The 22,529-nt window shown below is 38.3% G+C and overlaps 1 protein-coding gene across 2 annotated transcripts; it reads left to right on the top strand.

Moving 5' to 3' along the window:
* Positions 1-2,943: 2,943 nt before the first annotated feature.
* Positions 2,944-11,968, top strand: LOC146004627 (uncharacterized). Of its 2 annotated transcripts, XM_083143517.1 has the most exons (4): positions 2,944-3,079; positions 4,816-6,910; positions 10,673-10,737; positions 10,780-11,968. In XM_083143517.1, exons 1-4 carry the CDS (start codon positions 3,071-3,073, stop codon positions 11,953-11,955), a joined length of 3,345 nt encoding a protein of 1,114 aa, XP_082999643.1. In that variant the 5' UTR covers positions 2,944-3,070; the 3' UTR covers positions 11,956-11,968. The 2 variants fall into 2 exon arrangements, with proteins under 2 accessions (XP_082999643.1, XP_082999642.1); XM_083143516.1 differs by having other exon boundaries at positions 10,673-11,968.
* Positions 11,969-22,529: the final 10,561 nt, after the last annotated feature.

Consider the following 22,529-nt stretch of genomic DNA (forward strand, 5'->3'; position numbering starts at 1 on the left):
CCTGGGACATCTGACCAGAAAACGATGAAGCTGACATGTATGTGAAAAAATTGTGTAACATTTCTTATTCATACAAACATGGACCAACTGAAATTTTACTACTACTAGTGCTGCTGCTACTACTACTACTACTTCTACCACTGCTAATAATAATAATAATAACTATTGTTATATTTTTTTAGGTGAAGGGAAAATATGGTCCAAAAAGGGATATTTTGCCCCTTGGAAAGGGAAATTGTGTCCTCGGATTGTGGCAACACTGGTCTGAAGGTGTGTTACGGGCTGATATTCATTGCAGGCTTTCAGTACACAGGGCACAGCGCTCCACAACGTAAATGTGTGTATGAGTGGATCGAGAGGTTTATAAATGCCCGCTAAAGGCAGTGTGGCCAACCTAAATAAAGTTATGGCAAAAGTGCAGATAATTTTTGACTTCCCCTCGTAGATAGATGGTTTACAGATGAATGGAAGATAAGAAAAAAGCCAAATACAGACAAGTACCAATACATTATTTATAAAACTCCATCTTCGGTTCAGTGTTGTTAATTCAAATTCTTCAGAATTTTACAAATAACTGCTGCTTCTGGGTAGAAAGATCAGTAATCCCACTCAAAAGGTTAAAAAGTAATCAAACCTTGAAGGGCAATTTCCACATATCTTGCCTAAATGATGAAACCTATATCAGTGTTGAGAGATGCATGTGAAGCGCATCAAACGTTATATTGCTTTTTAATAATATTAAAATTTCTTTCTTGACAAGAGTGTATGTTTTATATACTCCATAAGACACTGATAGGGTCATAGTAACATTAGAATTGTTGGATATGCTGCAACTATTATTTGAAATTTTGCACCATGACAATAATGAACAATGCAAAAAAAATTGGAAGTACAATTACAATGTAAATCTCTTCTCTTTTGGCTTACAATGATTTCAAAATTCATTGATAAATGTAAGTTAGATAATGCTTGAGTTCTTGATATTTCTTATAAAAACTTATGGTGATAGAAACTTTAAACAATGTATATTTTTACAACTTCATTCTGTAAATTTTGAAAATTAACATAGGTTTTTATTATGTTTTCACATCCATATTGCAAGAACCATATATTTCGGATAGGAATGGAATCAATATCAAAGGCAATATTATGTCATCGCGAGAGCAAAATTGGATGTTACAATTAAACAGTTGGCTAAATGAAAATCTAGCGCTCTAGTAATCTCTGAATTGAGGAGAGGAAAATGATGAAGCTTTGTGCAATTGCCATTGTGTACTAATCATGTTAATATTGTCAATAAATTACAAACACACTAATTTATATTCTGATACATAAAAATTAGCTTTTCAATGAAACAAAGTTGTGTGAAATGTTTGATAACATTTCAGAATTATATCTGCTTAAAGATTGCATTTGTCAGCTTTGTAGTTGTGAAATAGGTAATTATTTTTGATACTGAATTATTTTTTTACTGCATAGCTTCATTAAAGTTTTGTGCCTGGTTGTAGTTGTGATGCTCTAAACAATAAACTAGCTTGAAGAAAGGCAAAGGAAGGACTTGTCCGTGGTGAAAATCTGTCAGAAAACTCATTCAGGGTGTCTTATCAACATGGAAAACATATAAAAATCTGAGAAATTTAATATTTTTCTTGAAAAATCTGAAAAATCAATGTTTTTGTAGTAAATGACCTCATACACCAGAAAAAAAGTCAGAAGGAACTGTGTATAAATTTTCTACAGCAGGTGTATTCATCCAATGAACATCTTAAAGGAGTTCTTCATGGTAATCATACCAGATTAGCCTCTGCCTCAATAGCCACAAGTGCAGATCCACCTTAAGGGGGAGAGGGACAATTTTCCCTAGGTCGTCCTCTCTACGGCAGCTGCCGATCACTGTTGCCAGCTTCGCTCTTTTGGAGCCAGATCTGGCTCTTTCGTGCACTCGTTTGGCTGTGAACTATGGCACCTGCCCCCTACCCCACTATGATGCCATCACTGGCTCCGGCTTGCATAGACAACTTCTGTCGTAAGTATACATTTTGCATGTGACGTGATATTGTTATATTGGCTGCATCGCCCCATCCCATCTTACCTCCCCAGCTACTTTTCTTTATAGCGCCTTGGCTGATGGGAAGAGGACGTAATTTTGTTATCCAGAAATCCTTTATTTTCGATTTCATACGACCATCGGTGGATTATTGAGATGGGTGATGCCGCCGGATCTAGACTGTGAAAACTAAAAATAAATTGCCATCACTTTAAAGCTAACGGTAATAAGAGCACCCCCTCACCCACACCCCACTCATTTGACACCTAAAATTACCCCAGGAGGCACTTTATCCAGTTTCATAAATCTAGCTCCTTGAAAGTTTTTACTCCGTTTACGGTTAAATTTAGCTCTTTTATGTGCATTAGGTTTGGCAACATTGCCAGGATGACCGTAGGAGACAAGGAGAAATACATTGCTCTTATAGAAGTATTATTTTATTTGTTCTCTTGGGAATATGAAACTTCCGATGGCATAGAAAAACATATCAACAGAAAAAGAACAGACTGAAGTAGTAATTGACAGGCGGAAAAGTCGAAACTTCCATTTGATTAGCCGTAACTTTAAGTTGAAGTTGATTCCCCATAAGGAATACATGTCATGTGTTTCTGAAAATTCTTATTCATCATATTTTTCAAACATCGTATCTAGCTTAATAATCAACTTTAAAAAAACACTTTCACTTGCAACATGTACAGAAATTCATACTCTATTGAAGACCAGTTTTTTTCCTCAGTAGCATTGCCCATTCGGACAATATTGAAATAAATGCACAACTGGTGCGAAACTGTCCCTCATCCCCTTAACATTTTTAAATTCTGATTCTCTACAGAGAGACTTGTGTTGTGATCTACCATACTAATTTCAGACTTCTGTTCTTAATTTTTCAGCCAGCAGCTTGGAAGCTGAATAACCATGCTGCAGCCTTCTTGAAGGTTAGAGAAAAAATTGAAATAATCATGACTCAAAAAAAATTGATAATGTTTCATTAAGTTTCTCCTGTGGCTACAAAATCTGTCTCCGATGTGCTATGTGAGTATATATGACCTTAAGATTCATAGGTTGAAAGGTTTATCCCGATGCGGTGTCTGCACCTCGTCTGCAGATCACGTCTACTGCTGGAGACAGCAGGTGTTTTTTCCTTGCCTACCAGAGCTCTTTATTCCATCTGTGGATGAAATTTGAACAGTTCATGCCAAAGGGTAAGGAGAGGTATTTCAAATGGCAAACAGTGAAAAAATTGCCCTCCAAGGTCGTGAATAACATTGTGTTATTTGTGTACCTCTTGAAGGACTCTTGTACCATCTCAGCCAGTTTCAATATTTTTACTAAACATACATTTGGCAACAGTGGCTCGAGGACAGTTCAGTGACAGGAACTGCATTAGAATATACCTTCTGATCTAGAAGACTCATTCATATTGTTTTACCTATATTAGTAAAATAATCCAATTCACACCTTAGGTATATTTGCTAGGAAATCAAACCATGAACACTTTTGCCATACAATAACAATTTGATATGTTTAGCCAGTGGAAATATACACTGAACACAAGTAATATGTAATGATATGGACTTCTTGTTTTTTCCCCTCAGAGATATGTTTTGTACTGTAATTTGGTGTTGATTTATGCAGTTAGTGCCAAAAACAAACAACTGTTACGTTTAGGCCGGCTTAAACTGCTTCGCTGCGAGAGGATATGTATAAGAGGAACAGAATAACTTATGTTTATCGCCCTTTTCTAATATTTAATAGCCTATACAAGCGAGTGGGAAGATGACCATGCACGAACCAGTAAGATAGCTGAACACTGATAATGATAAACCCAAAGTATCTGGTTTCTTTTGTGGTTCCTTGGCTGAGTCACGTCGTGGTGTTATGTCGGTCCATCGAAGGGTTTTGCCTCACTGGGTTTGCCCAAACCTCTTAAGCAGACCGACTGAACACTATCACTCGCGACACACTTCGCTCTCGATCAAGACTCTCCTCGCGACCTCTCATCACCCAGGGACTGACTACAGCTTTTTTTTCCGGCTTGTGACACAACAGTCAATATGGTGTCTGGCTACCGTGGAGGAGAACGAAGTTTGATTCCTGGCATGGGTGGTTTGAGGTGGGAATTATTTTCCGATTTGTCATGCATAAAGTGATGGGGTTCACCTAGCCCCTAATAAATGGATACTTGGGAGCAACCCTGAGGGTCAAGGTGACTGGAGCATGGTACCGAGTACATCACCTCCAAAAATGAGCAGGTACATATTTGTGTGTCTTGATCTCCCAGTACATTAGAATGCGGTTGTATACATGTATGTTGGCCTAGTGAACATTTACCCTAATGTTATAGTTTGATGTGAAAGGGGCTAAACATTGTTCTTTGCTTCTAATGTTCATATTGAAGATCAAGCATCATTTTGATTTCAAGTAACCTACTATTACTTTAAATAGTAAAAAGAAAGTAAAGTGTCCTCCTGTGCTTTGCCATGAAGGTGTGGAGTAAGGGCTTCACACTTTCTTAATCATGGCCGAAGGTGTGGGTGAGGTGATCAGCACCATGCCCCTGGTTGCCTTTACCCCCCCCCCCCCCCCGAGTTTTCTCCAGGTACCCACTTTATATGACACTGGGTGGGTGCTGGAGCCGCTTGAACAGGTGGAAAAAATCTCGGATATCTCCCACCGGGGATCGAACCTGGGTCTCTCGCATCGTAGTCAGATGCCCTAACGACTGAGCTACCTTACCTTTAAATAGTAACTTATTTCATCTGTTACAGCAAGGGAATCCTGAAATGGGTGAATCAGTTGGTGAAGAATTGGACCAATCCAAGCGTTCAGAAATACAGAGACGTAAATCTAGGTCATACACTGTGCTACGGTTGGAAGGTGGAAGAATGCATGCATGTAAGTCTGGCACATGTGGTGCTACGGTATTGGCTGCCAGTGAAAATAATGGAGGGCAGAAACAACTTTCTCCTAGGATATCTACATCAAGAAGTTTTGCCTCTCTTGTTCAAAGTATTATTCCTACCGCTGAGGAGGTGGCAGCAGAACATAGCCGCTTAACAAAGCTCAGATCTCTATTGGCAGCGTTAAAAGTTACAAGAAGAAACAACAGTGAGTACCTGCCTGACAAGGATGATGGTTACAAGGAGCCATTACTATGCCGTAAAGATGAAGAAAGAGAACAGAAAGAAGCTTCTAACTGTGCACATGATAGCGGAAAGCGCAATGAAGTGCTGGTGTATAATAAAAGTGCATATAAACCGGAGGTTCACTCACCCTTACTGACAAGCCTTTCATGTAATCATGAAGGTCATCACTTATACCCACATTTGACTGGAAATCTAGTAGGTGACAAAAATGATGATCTATTTTTGCCCAATTTACATCAAGAGCCATTGAGTCAGTGTCATAGGTGTGTGCAGACAGATGGAAGTCACATGTCTCATGGCACAAAGAGTCCACTGCATAAATTACTATCTTGTTTGTTCAAGGATCAAATACAACAGAGTAACATAAACACAATAACAGACCTCGATCTGAAGCAAAATAAGAATAAGCATTCATTCAATAAGAAAGATGAAAATGAAGTGTTTACTTCACACAAAAAAATTCACAAGAAACATACCTGCCACCACTCGTCAACAAATTCGTCAAATCGCAACGTCTACCATGATATCCCCGCACATTCAGCAAGAGATGAGAGGCAGCCACTGCAATGTGCAGAAGACTTGCAACATGAGAGCCTAAGAGCAAAACATGCAAGGGACCAACACGATAGCAAATCCACACATCAGCATTTGGTCCAGGAAGTACAGGCCATTCCAAGTGAGGATCCGGATTTGCTATACTCATTGGGAAACAGGGTAGAACAGACAATGAAAAGCCATCCAGTTTCACCCAGTATTCCAGCAGGCTGCAACAATGAGAGTCAATTGCATTATTCCCATACAAGAAGAAGCCCAGATAATGAAGTTTCCAAGAATGTACTTACACCGATAAACTCGGTTACAAATAATAGTGACAATGAAACGTATAAGAGCTTTTCGGCGAACAAAAGACTACATTTGTTGAAATACCTAAGAAATGGAAATAACACAGTGATGCATTCTGCAAGTTCTGCTGACAAAAAGGTTGAAGTTTGTCCTGTGATGCAGAAATTTGTCAAGCTGGAAGATGAACACCATGTTACGTTCTCAGACTCTAAACAAAGTTGTGAGCGGGAGTATGAAGGGAATATGAACCCAATTGTGGTTAAAACTTCAACATTATCTGCCATCTTGTGTCAGCACTCTCAAACTAAGCAGGCGACTGAAATCTTGAAAAACATGCCAATCGATAGGAAGAAGAAAAATCAAAGGACACATTTATGTTCTTGCAAGAAGAAGAAAGGTATGCAGGAGATGTCGAGCAAGAAGTCAATACATGCTTTGAAAAGAGCAAAGGGACAGATGTGTGAAAATAAGTCTACACTGCATGGTCTAGTAACCTCTGATAAGGAAAACAAAGCATGCATGTTGCCCTCTCAAGAATGTCCGGAAGAGCCAACAAGCAGATTAGCAGAACATGAGAACAAACACCAGGGAATGAGCTTAGAACCCCTTCATTTACAGAGAGACTTAAACCAACCAGAATATGTGAAACCACCTTCACCTTGTTCTTCTGAACTATCAATACACCAGCAGCCAAAAGACGAGGACGTGGTCTTAGACGAGGACGTGGTCTTAAGTTCAGATAGTTGTGGTTCAAAAATAGGATCACCACTAGAGTCGTTGTATGTCACTAGCAAGACCTTAATGTCTTCAAAGTCAGGTTTCAGTTTAAAGGAGTTGAGGATGAATTTCAAAGACAAGGAAGAGGATAGTAAAGGTTAGTACAAGGCGTATTTGGAAAGTAAGTACCGAAAGGGCGTAAGAAATAAAGTAAAATAGTTTTGTACCTTTTTTTATTTGCATTGCATTCTACAGACCTTAAACTATTTTTCTACGTAGTTTCCACAATTTTTCAAGCATTTGTCATAGCGTGGCACTGGTTTTTGTATCCCATCATCATAGAATGTTCCCGCCTGTGATGAAAGTCATCCATGCACTCCTGCTTCGAGGTCATCATCCTCGTCGAAACGCTGACCACAATTTTCGACCTTCCAGGCGATCTGTCACAATTTCGTAGAGGACTGTTTTCTTGAAATTTGTGGAAATTCCATGGAAAGCGACGATATTGTGAAGCGTCTGTTTTCACAAATTTCCACGTCGACCGCACGCATCAAATTCTCGGTCACAACAGATGGCCGACCGCTCCTTGGCTCATCGTGAACTGTCTCACGACCTTCTTTAAACATCAAAAATAAGGACCTCTCACAGTTGACGGTGGATGTCTACCGGTTTCACGTTTCTTGCATTGAGAAAGCAAATCATAGACCGGACTTCACAGTCGGCAGGCCGATTGATTTTCTTGAACATTTCAAACCTTCATAAACCTACGAAGGAAAAGCATGACCTGCTCCCACGACTGCCTGTGGCTTACTAACGGATGAAGGACGTCAGCAAGAACTCACACGGTCGCGACTGCAGCGCCACAGCGGCAATATTTGCAATCGGTACTTACTTTACAAATACGCCTCGTATATTATGGGGAGTATGCATAAATAAATAAATCAGCTCTCATTCCCTAGAACTACGAGGGGGTACCCAAAAAGAAAACAGGAATAGCGCTGCGCTGAGCGGAGCATCCATAGTACGAATTTTTCCCGCTAGGCAAGCGTCGAGCAACTCATTGCGAGTTCAGTACACTCAGTGGCTTCGCTGGGGAAGGTTGTCTCTGGTCACGGTGATTTTTATTTTCGTAAAAGCAGTTTCACTCGCACCTCGTGTTTTGTGATGGCCGATGTAAGAGAACAGCTTGCGGCTGTGAAATTTTGTTTCCTGCTCGGGCAAAAAGGTGGCGGAAACTGTTGTGATGTTGAACACAACTTACAAGGACGGCGCTATGGGGAAATCTCAAGTGTAGGAGTGGTTTTCTCGCTTAAAAAAATGATGACAAACCTCGTTCTGGATGTTTGTCAACTTCCAGAACGGACGAAAATGTCGACAAAATTTGTGAACTTATGTTCGAAGAGTGACGACGGACCATTGAAAAGCTGGGGACGTTATCTGGACTATCTGGAGTTTGGTTGAGCAAATTTTAACGGAAGAGTTGGGAATGAGAAGAGTCGCTGCGAAATTTGTTCCACCACGACAATGCACCTGCACACATAGCCATCTCAGTGCACAAGTTTTTGGCAAAAAACAGCATGACTCTCTTGCCCCATGCCCCTTACTCACCTGACCTCACTCTGTGTGACTTTCTTTTGTTTTCCCAAATGAAGAGGGACAGCATTTTGACAACATAGAAAGGGTGAAGAAAAAGACGAGGAAGGAGCTGTCAGCCATCACAACAGATGAGTTTGAAAAATGTTTCCAAGAATGGAATGACAGATTGGGCAAATGTATTAAGTGTCATGAAGAGTACTTTCAAGGTGATAAGGTTGTTTGTAAATATATATATATATATACACACACACATGGCTTTTAAAAAAAAATTGGTTTCTTTTGGGTACACCCTCATAGATATGTTGTTTTGTTGTTAGTCCAGTATGAGTAGCTTTTATTTGGAACCTATTTCGCAACAACATTGAATGGAATTTAACAAGTAGTAAAGCCAGTAATTCTTGTTCTTACATATCAAAAATATCCAGGAAGAGAATTAAATAATGACAATGATATAACAAAGTCTAATGTCTCATCAGTATTGCCAAAAAATGCAGGAAGGTATAAATAGGTCCTAGAGGGGCACTCAAATGAAAACTTGAATTTGTTTTCATTTTTTTCTCTAGTAGATTTCTGCATGTATAGTTGCACAAGTCTGCTGCATTTTAATACATATTCATTGATCCACATATATTTTCAAGTCTTGAGTTAGTGCCTGTAAATCTCAGGAAGAAGGAAGTATCTTTGATGATTTTGATGACATTTCATCTTTTTACTGGTGCAACGTAGACATTGCTAACTTGTACAGAAATCCTGAACACCCTCCTCAGGTTGAAGAAATTAATTTTTTGGGGTCATTTTTTTATTTTTCGGTAATTTTTAAAATTTTGCGTAATTTTTTGGTCATTTTTTAAAAATTTTGCATCATTTTTAGGTCATTTTTTTTAAATAAATTATGTCATTGCATGCTGAAACATAAGAAGTTCAACAATTTCTGTTTTGTCTGAATGTTATCTTGCGGTACTTACTCTGTGTTTAACTAGCAGCGCAACAAAGCCTGTCTGAAAATCCCGAAATGCAACATTGTCGAGTTTCTTATTCACAGTCCGTACAACACACCAAGGTGAAGAAGCAATTGTTAAATTGTTTGTCTTGGAATATATATACTATTTTCGATAAGCAGATTGAGTTTTGTACGAATTTTTGGGTCATTTTTCAAAGATTTTAGGTCATTTACAGGATTTTTGTTGTCATTTTAAAGGTCATTTTTCAAAGATTTTTGTCATTTTACAGGATTTTTGTTGTCATTTTAAAGGTCATTTTTCAAAGATTTTAGGTCATTTTACAGGATTTTTGTTGTCATTTTAAAGGTCATTTTTTGAAGATTTTTAGGTCATTTTACAGGATTTTTGTTGTCATTTTAAAGGTCATTTTTCAAAGATTTTGGGTCATTTTACAGGAATTTTGTTGTCATTTAAAGGTCATTTTTCAAAGATTTTTAGGTCATTTTACAGGATTTTTGTTGTCATTTTAAAGGTCATTTTTCAAAGATTTTAGGTCATTTTACAGGATTTTTGTTGTCATTTTAAAGGTCATTTTTCAAAGATTTTTAGGTCATTTTACAGGATTTTTGTTGTCATTTTAAAGGTCATTTTTCAAAGATTTTTCGGTCATCAAAATCCGGGCTCTGCTTATGACCATTGCAAAGGTCTTTCCACCCATCTGCCTGCAAACTGAACCATTGCCGTACTTCTCCCTCCATTTGTAAACTTGCTGACATGGTAGTCATGCGTATTTTGAATTTTCACTTACCAGTATTAGACTTCCAGAAGGCAAGAGACCAATGCTCTTCACTGGTGCAAGTTTGTGAAGGAGGCTCGATCTTTAAAAATGACAAGAATGGTGATGTGAAGCTCAGTGTTTCATGCTTGTGGTCATTTTGTAAATAACAGTTGATATCTGATGTAAATTTGACCTGTATACAGTCTGTCATATAATTTTCATCAGACTTTTAAGGTTGTCATTTGACTACCTCATATAAATGTTCGAGAAACCTCAGCACATTTTTTGTACTGTGCTACAACTTTTAAACCATTCCTGAAGATGAGAGTTGAAAGTTCAGAATCCTATCCAGAATTTACCTGGTTGATATACCGAGAAACCTCTTCATCTTTCTTAATTATATCTCCTTTCCATTTTTATTTAGCAATGCAAGTGAGAAACTTGCATAACTTCAGACTTCCATTGTGTACTGCCTATTTTATTCTGTTTCTGGACATGCAAGTGAACAGTAAGATTTCTTGAGTACAAATTAGATATTTTGTGCCACTAATATTTTCATGAAAACTTAAATTGTACATTGCATTCTGTGTGTTTTTATCCCCAGGAGAAGACTCTGAGCTTTCATCCCAGTGCTCTCAAGATGACGAGAGGATCTCTGAATGTTCGACTGAAGCTACTCAAAATGACAAGAGGATCCGTGAATGTTCGATCGAAGCTACGACAGAAGTTACTTTTGAAAGTGCAATAAAGCTTGTTACTTTTGCTGCTATAGCTGCGGCCCTTAGCTCAAATAAACATATAAGTATTGTTGAGAAGAGAAGTGTAAATGAACCAATTTCTCAGGATTCACCAATTCTAAGTGCAAGCAAAGAAGCAAATCATGTAGATGTTGCATCAAGGGACACCATGTCTATCATATCATCTAGCGACTCATTCGGGACTGATGGAGAATTTGCTGAGAAGCAGAAGGAAAGTAGTACAGATTCTTCAGACCTAGGTCATATTAAAAGAGTTATAGATGAGGAATACGAAGCACTGACGTCACCTGCAGAAGATCATTTTAGCAGTCCTGTTGCTCCTCACCAATTTGATAGTGACTTGTTTGATCAATCTAGCCAGACAACAAGCGAAAGTTTAGTAAGTGAGTTAAGAATATTGCAGGGTAAGTTGTCTGATTTGTCTGACTCTCATTTCCAAGTAGAAGTTCTGTTAAATGCCTTGAATGACTTGGAGGACAAAGTAGCAGGCATATGTCAACATGGTCTTCAAGAAACGCAGCAAGCATTGAGAAGGATGAGTGAATTAGAGGACAGTCGCGGAAAAAGCTTAAGTGCTCAGGAACAAAAGCCACCTGAGTCAGTCCAGAACCTGTTTGAAATATACCGACTGTTGCTCCAAACCTCCCTGCGTGACAATCAGCTGTTCCATTCCAGATCACCTAAGGAAATCAGGAAGCTGAAGAAGATGATATCGACCTTCACCAATGAAAAGAAAAACAAACATCTTATGGGCAAGATGAAGAATTTGGAACTGAAGTTGTTGCAGTGTTCTGACGAACTTGTTCATTTGCGCAGGCTGAATAGAGTTCTGGAGCGAGGTGTTCGTCAAACACCAGTTCCGTTGCTATCAAGTGACGATAACTTAGATGTGTCTGAAAGTGCTGAGGAGTTTTCCCTTGAGGCAGACATTTCTATTCCAATTAGCAATGAGGTGAATCAATCAGCCTTGGAAGCTGAATTGTCTGCATATGTTGAGTCATGCTTGTCGTCGGTAACTTTTTCACTTGACTGGCAAGGAATGTTACGTAGCGTACACAACTTTTTGAAGGAGAATGTTAATATGTACTGTAATTACTATAGCACAGAAACCTTGGATGACTTTGAATGAATATCAGTACAGAGGAGACACAAAACTTTGACTTTTAATGTGTTCTCACTAGAGCTGGGCCAATACCACTTTGAACCAGTACCAAACTGCCCTTACTGATGCCAGAAAATTCAAAGTACAGGGTGGCCCGGAAGTCTTGTTACCCCCCTGTTCTTTGCACAGATGTGTATTTCCCGTCTATTTCAATTCATGTAACTGACATTAACTGATAGCTTATGTGCATTCAGTTCTTTTCATTTCAGATGGCAGACACCAGTTTCTACAGTGCGGAAGAACGTCTTGTGGCAAGTATATGGGCTCACTAATGTCCAAGCAAATAATCATTGCAGAAATGATCAGCTGAACTGTGAATTCCAAAAAGACAACTTTGCTGTCACGCACGCAACAAGATTTGCACTTAAAATCATTTAGGCCAACATTTGTTAATGAACTGAGTGATGCGGATATGAGAAAAGGACATGCAGCTTGCTCGAGGTGTTGTGTCCACACTGATGTTAAACATTAAGCTATCAACTAATGTAAGTCATAAAAAAAAAAGTAAAATGCTCCCCTCTGCTTAGCACCACGCCATGAAGGCGTATAGGGGATGTAGAGGTAACGCCCCACACTTTCTTGTTCCGGTCGTGAGTGGGGGTGATGTGATCAGCATCACACCCCTGACTGCCTTTACCCCCCAGGGTTTCCCCCAGGTACCCATGTCATTCGACGCTGGGTGGGCGCCGGGGCTGCTTCCAACGTTAGAAAAGTCCCCGAATTTGAACCAGCTGGGGATCGAACCCGGGATCTGTATCATGGTAGTCAAACGCATTACCGAGTGAGCCACCGCATCCATTTCATGTCACTTATGTGAAGTGAAATATAGAAAAGAAATACACATCTGTGTAAAGAACAAGGGGAGTAACAAGACTTTCAGACCACCCTGTAGTTGAGACTAATTTTAAATTTTAACATATTAGATTTCTACTATAACTATACCATAGCAATCTTCCAAAGTTTTGTCTTAACCCTCCGATAGGCACGTGAGTGACCAATGTCATCCATCCGATATTCATTGCGAGATTGTAACACTGGACTGCAGGTGGTGGACATTGAAACTGAAACTCTGGTGATTATAGAACATGCTGCTGGAGGGCTCGCCTGCACCACCTGTTGGTCATGAACAGTGTAGCGGGCATGTAGGTGTGTGCCTGTCAGTTACATTGGCACAGTAGTAGCTGGACTGCACGTCGAATATTTGTCTTCGTGCATTAGAATTGGGGACATATCAGAGTTCCAAAGAGGGCAAATTGTTGGGGCTTGTCTTGCTGGTGCATGAGTAACGGAGACTGCAAATATTTGTAGGGTATCAAGGGTCACTTGTACTCACGGCCGTAGGCAGGAAAAATTTTCGGGGGGGGGGTTCATTCATAATTGTTCCCATGGGCGTCGCCAGAAATTTGAATAATAGAAATAATAACAATAATTGTACAATAATTATTAAAATTTCATAATAATAAAACAATTTTATTCCATAATTATACTAATAATTATTATTATTATATTATTGTTATATCCTTGAGGGGGCTTACTCAATCCAGCAGATGAGTGAATTTCCAGCACAAGTTTCTTTTTTTTTTTTACGTTTCATACAGTGTTTACTGAAATGCACAATTATTATTCTTCCTCATTAAACTTTAGACACCTTCAAGAAAAAGCTTTAAAAGTTAGATGAAAATTTAAGTCATAAAGTTTTTGTTGTTTAACTTTAAAATTACATTTTTGGAATTTCGAAAAGTGTGGAAGCAGTTATTATTTTTAAAAACTTAGCCTGGTGCATGGATTGTAACCTCAATCGCGAACGTAGTGCTACGAAACTGGAGATCCTAGGTTTGAACTCCTATCAAGGGGAATTTTCGACTTTATCGGACAGGAAATCTAAAAGCTGGAAAGGGAATTTTGGGACAATCATAAGGGAATCTTCAGTCTATATTCCTTGTGACGCAGGAACAACACTGGAAAGATGACAGCAGAAGTGAAAATGGAGAGGTCGCGGGTTGGCTACGATTCTCGGAATAAATCCTGTTTCACTCAACTTTCAGAATTCCAAATGTATGAATATTCTAGCTCAATCGTTTCAACATTGTCTCCTTGTATTTTTGTGATGCTTCGTAAAAAAAATGAAAATTTGTTACAGATTTTGGTTTCTGAACTTCCATTAATCCAACATGTCAGAAGTTTCGGGGGGGGGGGGGTTGAACCCTAGAAACCCCCCCTCTAAATATGGCCATGCTTGTACTATATCCTGTAACATATTGGTTATGTGCTGATTGCTCACAATTAAATACAAACTAAAGGTTAAAAGATTAAATAACAGTAACTTACGTGTGTGAACATGAGATTTATCAAACTACGTTTCGAAGGTTATACTACCTCCTTCTTCAGCTTGAAACGATGTTTTCAGACACCCGACATGGTGCCTCGTCGAGAAAGTGATAGTTGAGGATTTAGGTTAAAATGGTATAGGAAAGACACTTTCTAAAAAAAGAAAGTAAAATACACATGCTGAAACCGTGCAATACTCTAAAAAAACAAGAACGTTCAAAGCTGATGACGGCGAACTGCCGATCGGTGCTCGGGGTAGGCGAATGCACGGTGTCAGCTCATACCTGGAGAAGGAAAACTCCTCCCCCCACCCCCCACCCTGGTCTATCCTCAACTGGGGCTCGTGAGTCACCAATCCAAGGAGAATTCAATTTCCACCTCGGCAGCTTTCCTAACCTCAGGGGTAACATGGAAGCCCATCTCGTTTCTACTCCCGGTGGCTTTATCCCATTTTTTAAAAAAGTTTATCCTGCCGTCTTCCAAATTCCCATCATTCCTATTGAGTTTATTCCTATTATCCGCGCATATATAGGCTGCCTCATACACATTCCTGTCCAATTTATTGTTAATCTTCCTAATGACGTTCAGCTTTGAACATTCTTGTTTTTTTAGAGTATTGCGCAGTTTTAGTATGTGTATTTTACTTTCTTTTTTTAGAAAGTGTCTTTCCTATACCATTTTAACCTAAATCCTCAACTATCACTTTCTCGACAAGGCACCATGTCAGGTGTCTGAAAACATCGTTTCAACCTGAAGAAGGACGTAGTATAACCTTCGAAACGTAGTTTGATAAATCTCATGCTCACACACGTAAGTTACTGTTTTTTAATCTTTTAACCTTTTGTTTGTTACTATATCCTGGGAATGTCTGGAGCCAGCGAATGAATACAAATCTCTGCGCAAGTTGAGAGTGCTTGAACAATAAACGTATGAGAGGGGCAAGTGAGTGCATGAAGAGGAAATTGCGGCTGTAGCTACCAGCTGTTAGCAGCCGTGTGGACTGCTTCGCTGTGCCCACTCGCTTTACCCCCTTATGCACAACTTTGCTCCATATATTCCCAGAACAGAGTATAAGTAAAATTTTATATGTTTGTAAATGCTCTTTCCAAGGTTGCTTTAAGCTCTGTAGCTAGGGAATTCAATTGTTAGTTTTCCCACAACAGCTTTCTTGTTTAACAAAAGGTCCTTTGCTGCAGTGGGTGAGGGCAGGCCAACTTTCATGGAGGGTCGGTATTGCTGCTACAACCATTTTTCGTCGTCTATTTCTTCTAAGAGAAACCTAACCTAACCACCATATTATTTACTACCCCAAAATGCTACCAGCCAATGGGAATGCTTAAAACAGTTGTAGCAGCAATCACTACCTTCATGGAGATATGAATACCCCTATTCCGACTAGAACCTGGGAGAGGATTTTTCATGTTGTCAATTGCAGCCTACAGTTGGTGAGCACTGAGAGGCAAGTTCTGGTTTATTTGCGCCGTATGTTGGTACTCCTGCATGATAAACTGTGGTGGCAGGTTAGCACTATGATAAATAGTGCACTCGTAGAACAAGTCCTTAAAAGTGCATGTCATTGAATAGAGCAAGAGGCAACCTTGTAGAGCGTTGTGAACCCAACCTTCACTGGAACCTTGTATATATAGAGAAGGAGTGAAGAATGCAAATAAACTGTATATAAAATTACTCCGTGGAGCATTTTTTCACAGTATAAAGGGGGCTGGTCGTTAAACAGATGTTCATATAGAAAGGTTATTGAATGAGGCTTCAAACAAGAGTTCTTAGGTTAATTTGGCATCCAACGTTTTGAGCGCTTTGGCAGGCACGTATATTCTAAGCTACCTAAGCTATCGCCGAAGCCCAGATTAAATACAGAAAATAATCGACTATCAAATGTGACTGATGCTTCACTCTCAAACAACGACCGCTGGAAAAAATGATAGTATAAAACCCGTGACTCCTGTGCACCATACTCCCGGGAGGAGAGGAGTGGGAGAGTGGACCATGCTTCCTTATGGCCCGAGCTGAAGGGAAGAAAAGGCTGCGTGGGGATTTTTCGTCCAAGGTTTGTTTTCCTTGTGCTCACTCTATACATGGGGATGGACTCCTTTCCTTTAAAACTACCACCAGGCTTCAGCGGTTAAATTCTTCCCCGACCAGCACCTGGAGGCGGTCGGTGACGTATTTGTAGTGGCTTCTTAGACAGCGAACTCTTCGTTTTACAACAGCGGTAAAACCTTACAGCGATGCCAATGCACTAATCAGCATGGGATTTTCCCCGGTAAGTGAAATTTTGAAACTAAACTACTATTACAGGAACGGGTAAAGAGTGGCTGGCATGTGATGGGGAATTTGTCCTCTAGGCCAAAACAACGTTGTCCCATCGAACACATGCAGAACTCGCAGGCCGCTGACCTTCAACCAACCATGCTTTACGATGTTTTCAACCCCTCTGTTGCTTTGTTTATGACTGGCTGGGGTAGACTGACTGGCCGGAGATGACAAAGGGCATTTTGCGAGTGGAAATCGCGTTGAAGGAAGTTTAAGAAAATTAGGTTCCTTACTGTATTGAGTGAGTGAATTACTTATATATGTTTTGAATGATCTGTGCTGCATCGTGTAGTGAACGAAAATGAATGACATAATTAACGAACTATTGCCGAAACAATTTGCTCAGCTTTTGCATGAGGATAAACTTCAAATCGTGAAGATGTAGGCCTCTGGCATCGCAAAGAAGAGAAGAATGGATTTGATTTGTTATTTTGCGTTGCTCTTCTGCCACTTTAGCTAATCGCGATGATGAGAATGAGTGACGATACGATGAAATTCATGAAGGGTCATTCACAAAGAATACCCATGTCCATGCCTGGATTTGAGCCCAGGACCCCTGGCATCATAGTGCGCTGTGCTAATAACCATTTTACCACAGAGGTTGCCAAGAGAAGAATGGAATTCCTGTTCAAATTAAATATTAAAGGTAAGTAGTTTATTATACCCGTATATTTTATTCTCGCACGTAGGCCTACATAAATATTTCACAATATGGGCCTGTATATTTTATAAATAACCATGAAATATTTGAAATGTTTTCCTTATTGTTTTTATATTAATGAAACAGTGATATTTTTATAATTATTAGTAAATTGTAATGTATGTATTTTAATCGCAATGTCACATCACCTTAAAATCCAAGAAATTGAACGAAAAAGAGCCTCCCATTTGAACATTATGATATAAAGAGATAGCCCAGGTTTTAAGCCCAGCATACGCCACTGCGCTTTGGATCCAATCAACATTCCCTGGTAATGAGAGCAATGTATGCATTTGAAACATTGGATGCTAACTCCGAAATTAACCTGATTGGTAACCTGAGAACCAATCATCTTGCCAGGAAAGCTACAATTCATACTTTTGAATGAGGCTTGTTATTAAACAAGAAGGCAAGAGAGAAAGCTTATTGAATTGGTGTTCAAGAAACAGAGGAAGGAAGAGAGTTGCTTGGGGCAGAGCTTAGTGAAGATGTGCAACAACGAAGCAGGTAAATATCAATTCAACCTGGCTGTCTTTTGTAATTTTGTGTGTATTAAAATGTACGTAGGAACTTGCTTTCATTACTGCATAATGATATGAACCCATCCCCATGTAGAATCATCACTCTTACTCCCTGATGATGCAGTGGTAGCATCATCACCTTGTAATGAATGGGTCCCGGGTTCGATACATGGTGGAGGCACATATTGGTTCGGATCCCACTTTAATCTGTAGGTAAAAGGTAAAGTGTTCCCCTGTGCTTAGCACCACGCCATGAAGGCATATAGGGGGTGTGGGGGTAACGCCCCACACTTTCTTGATCCAGTCATGAGTGGGGGTGATGTGATCAGAATCATGCCCCTGACTGCCTTTACCCCCCAGGGTTTCCCCCAGGTTCCCATGTCATTCGACGCTGGGTGGGTGCCGGGGCTGCTTCCAACATTAGAAAAGTTCCCGGATTTGAACCGGCCAGGGATCAAACCCAGGACCTTTAGCATGGTAGTCAGACGCATTACCGACTGAGCCACTGTGGCCACCTTTAGTCTGTAGGTCCATTCCCAATTAGCCTTACTGTGCATAAAGTGAACTTAACAACCAAACAACATTCTAAATTCATAGAATGCAATGAGAAGATGTAAATGCTAAATATGATTTTGACAGAGTACGATACATCTGACAAGGAAAGTAAGTGATGTAACAAGAAAATTGAGAGTGTTCTGCCTGCATATTTCTTTGAAAGCTGCACCTAAATTTATACAAAATTGGTAATCACACTGATTTTATTCCTGGTGAATCCTTGTAAAATTGGCTTTGATAGTTTCTTTTACATATCCTGAAATGTCAAAAATACCTTCAGAATGGCAGATTTGACATGATTTCTTCATTACAGCTAACTTTAATATAATAAACCTGAAATGGGGAAATGGCTTATATGTTGTCAATATATGGGTGAAAATAGAAGGATATTTCTCCTCTTGTGTTCATAGAAATACCTTAATTGTTGCTGGTGGAAAGATATCACAATAATTAATTGCTATGACATCCATCAACAAAGCTCTATTTTTTTATGTTTAGATAATGTAGTTTGTACAGTTAAATTATACAATGTGGTAGCTTTTTCTATATATTTTTTACTTCAGTATGATTCAAAATTTTTCTTGTAGGATCTGTGAGTATTATGAGCACCAATTAGAACTAAATTACCTTTGTTTTGCAATTACATTCATGTGGCAGATAAATATCAAAGTAAAATTGAAGTTATTGAATAAACTTCTTTGGCATCATAACACTAATTTGGAGTTCTTTGTAAAATACTGTTATTGGTGCTAATTGGAAACGTTATCAGTAATGGTGGAGAGTAATTGAGTAGTACTGTGTACAGCATGTAATTTTAGCTAATGTGAAGTTGCATTGGATGTAAAAATGTGTTGTTTACATTTGATTCCATGTGACTAGGTAACTTCGAAGATGCATCCCATCTGTTCTTTTAATGTCTTATCACTGAAAAGGTATTATTCTTGTTCCAAAGTGACAATTAAACCTAACTAAACAAATTACATTTTGTTTTTAGATGATACAGCTTCATGTTGCAAGCTGTTGATAATATGGGTGCAGTACTGGTGGACCGGAACAGTATGTGATTCATCTCATGATTCACTGCAGTCTGTGGAATTTTTTAAGTGTCCAGGCAAGTGTTAGCATTTTCAAAAGCTAGTAACTCGGGGCCTGTAAATGGTATAGTGTAGAAACTCTTTATGTAAATAAACATCAAATCAAGGGCTTTCACTGTGTGTAGTTTATTTTGTTGTAGGTTGTATTACATTACAAGTATGACAGAAACATGCAACAATTTCCACTTACTACACATCTTCACTCAATTTGCTGATTTTAAGCTATAAAAATAGATCTAGACATATTCTGTAAATAACACAAGCTTTCTTAATCAGATTTTAGCTAATGTTTACAGTTTTTTAGTTTGGGCATATTATTTGGTTATAAACTTTATCTAAGCCAATTGCATCATACTGTAGAATGTCACATAGTAACAAAGCAAATTGTAACTACCCACTGTAATATCACTTATTTTTAAAGTACAATTATTGAATATTTTCTATTCTTTAGTTGATTTCTGTTGGTTAGTAGACATTAAAAGGTGCATTGAAGTAACAGAGCTGTTAAATGTTACTTTCATATAATAGAGTGTTGTCCCCTTGCACTTTCTGCACTGGTGTATAATATGTACCAAATGGGAAAACTTTGCATTTGCTTAATATACTTGCACATTTGTAATTGTATGGAGAGCATTTTTAAACTTTGTATATTGACAAGAAGGCAGAAGAAAATCGTTTAATGATTGTCAGTCAATTAGCTTGATGTAACATGATAATATTTCATCAACCAAACACATGAGACATTACCCACAGATTGTTACCCTGTTAACTTTTCATTTTACACTAGATGTTAGGTTCATTCTTCATTTCTTCCTCCTGTTTTCACTTGATTTTACATTGACCCTTAGATTTACCATTCCGTCCTTCTGGCATGAATAGATACTGAAAGCCTATTTATCATTTTTTTTTTTTTTTTTTTACAATTCTTATTGAATTAGGTTAGATAGATTCAGTGTCTTTCTCTAAAAACAATCAGTAGAAGTTACTATGGTGAGTATGGTTAGGCAGTTATGTTCAACAAACAAATAGTAGTAATAATAATAATTATTATTATTATGATTGTTATTCTTGACATTATTTTCCATTGACTCTTGTCCTACTTGGCGCTATGAATGATATAATTAAGAACCAGTGACAATAAATAAAAAAACACTAAAAAAACACTCTTACATTCTAGTGAGCATAGGTCCATAACTAAATGCTTCCTCACCCTGATTTCTTCATCGAATATCACCAGTGAACTTTTCTTTCCACCCCTTCATATAATATATTTGATCTCAAACTAACTATGTTGTAAGTTTTCTACAAATATGGATGCATACAGCCATAATACAAGAAATCAATGTAAACTCCATTCCAGCACATTTTACAGGACCAAGGCTCATAATTCACTAGTTCACTTTTGTATACATATGTATAAAAAATATTATTCTTTAGGCATTTTTATTCCATTGGCAAACAACATTTTAAATTATATTACATAAGATACTGATATCCAACTTGTTTTACAACATAAATGATTTTCTGACCTATAATTTCTACATAAAGCCATAAATATAATTTTTTAATACAACAAGCTTTAACACATAGGTATGTTTAGTTCATTTCCACGTATGTTTGCTGTTATTCTTGAAATTGTATTTTTTAATGTTTTATATTTTTCCTTCTTTTTCCATTGCCATTTAATACCTATGATTTGTTTTTGTTTCTTTTAATGGTCTAAAGTATTGTCATATCCAGATCCAATTTTAGGTAAAAATAAAGATTTTATGGAAAATATAGAAATTGCCAGAAAATTTGTAATTGTCGGACTTCTATTTTTGTTTTACTTGCGTGCCTGCATTGGTGTTTTATTTCTATCACAAAGGAGAATCAAAAAGTAAGGTGAATATTGAATTTATTCCGAAATGTGAATGAGTACAAATATGAAACTCCAGTATGTTATGCACATGGTATCACACTACAATTCCACATAGTCGCCACTGCGGTCCAAACATTTATTCCAGCGGGAGACCAAATCATCCATCCTGGTCGTAAAAAATTCTTGCTCCAAACTGTTGAGCCAGGTAACATAGCATCTTGCACTGCTTCAATTGTGTCAAAACGTTTTCCACGGAGGTGTTTCTTCAGGGGTTCAAGAGGGCAAGATCGGGACTGTATGGAGGGTGTTTAAGAACCTCCTACTTGTAAACACCGATGTGTGCATGCTGTATGCAGTCTCGCATTGTCGTGCAAGAACATCACACCCTGTTGTAGTGCTCCTCTGCATTTTTGGCGTATGGCGGTTTTAAGTCTATCCATAGCTTGGCAGTACCTCTCGGCTGTAATTGTTGTACCCTGTGGCAGGAACTCCACATGAGTAACACCGAGACGGTCCCAAAACACAGTGGAATGACACTACGGCTGCGCCATGTTTCGACTGGCCTATTCAACGGAAGAAACAATGTGCTACGCTGTGGTGGCTGTCAGATGTACTACACCTAGACACCTACAACATACAAAAATTATAATTTTACACATGCAAAACAATACAGCTAAATTCATCTTACTTTTTGATTTACCTTTGTACATCTAATTAATCTAGGTGGGCTGCATAATAAAGATATACAATAAATAATAATTGTTGTGGTAAACCAGGTCAAATTTTGAGAATACATCACTTCTTAAGCTAAGAAAAGTACAGTGGAACCTATTTTACATTTTTCAGGGGACCAAGCTGAAAAAAAATTAAAATTATAAAAAATTATAATGCAGGAAAATGTAAAAAAATAGATGAACACAAAATCGGGATTCCACTGTATTTGTGATTAAATTGTAACCAATACTTTTTGGTACCAATACCACCAGTGTTAGTTACTACCAATACATGGTACTGACATTGACTCAACCATAGTTTTTAATTGTTATTGGATTCATGCTGTTTGAGATTTCAAGTTAATATATTTGTGGCATAAGCTACAAGGGTTGATCAAATGAAAAGGTACAAAACGACACTGTCAGTGTAAATGAATA

Source organism: Lepisma saccharinum, chromosome 22 (assembly GCF_977018435.1).
Source record: "Lepisma saccharinum chromosome 22, izLepSacc3.1, whole genome shotgun sequence".
NCBI lineage: Eukaryota > Metazoa > Arthropoda > Insecta > Zygentoma > Lepismatidae > Lepisma > Lepisma saccharinum.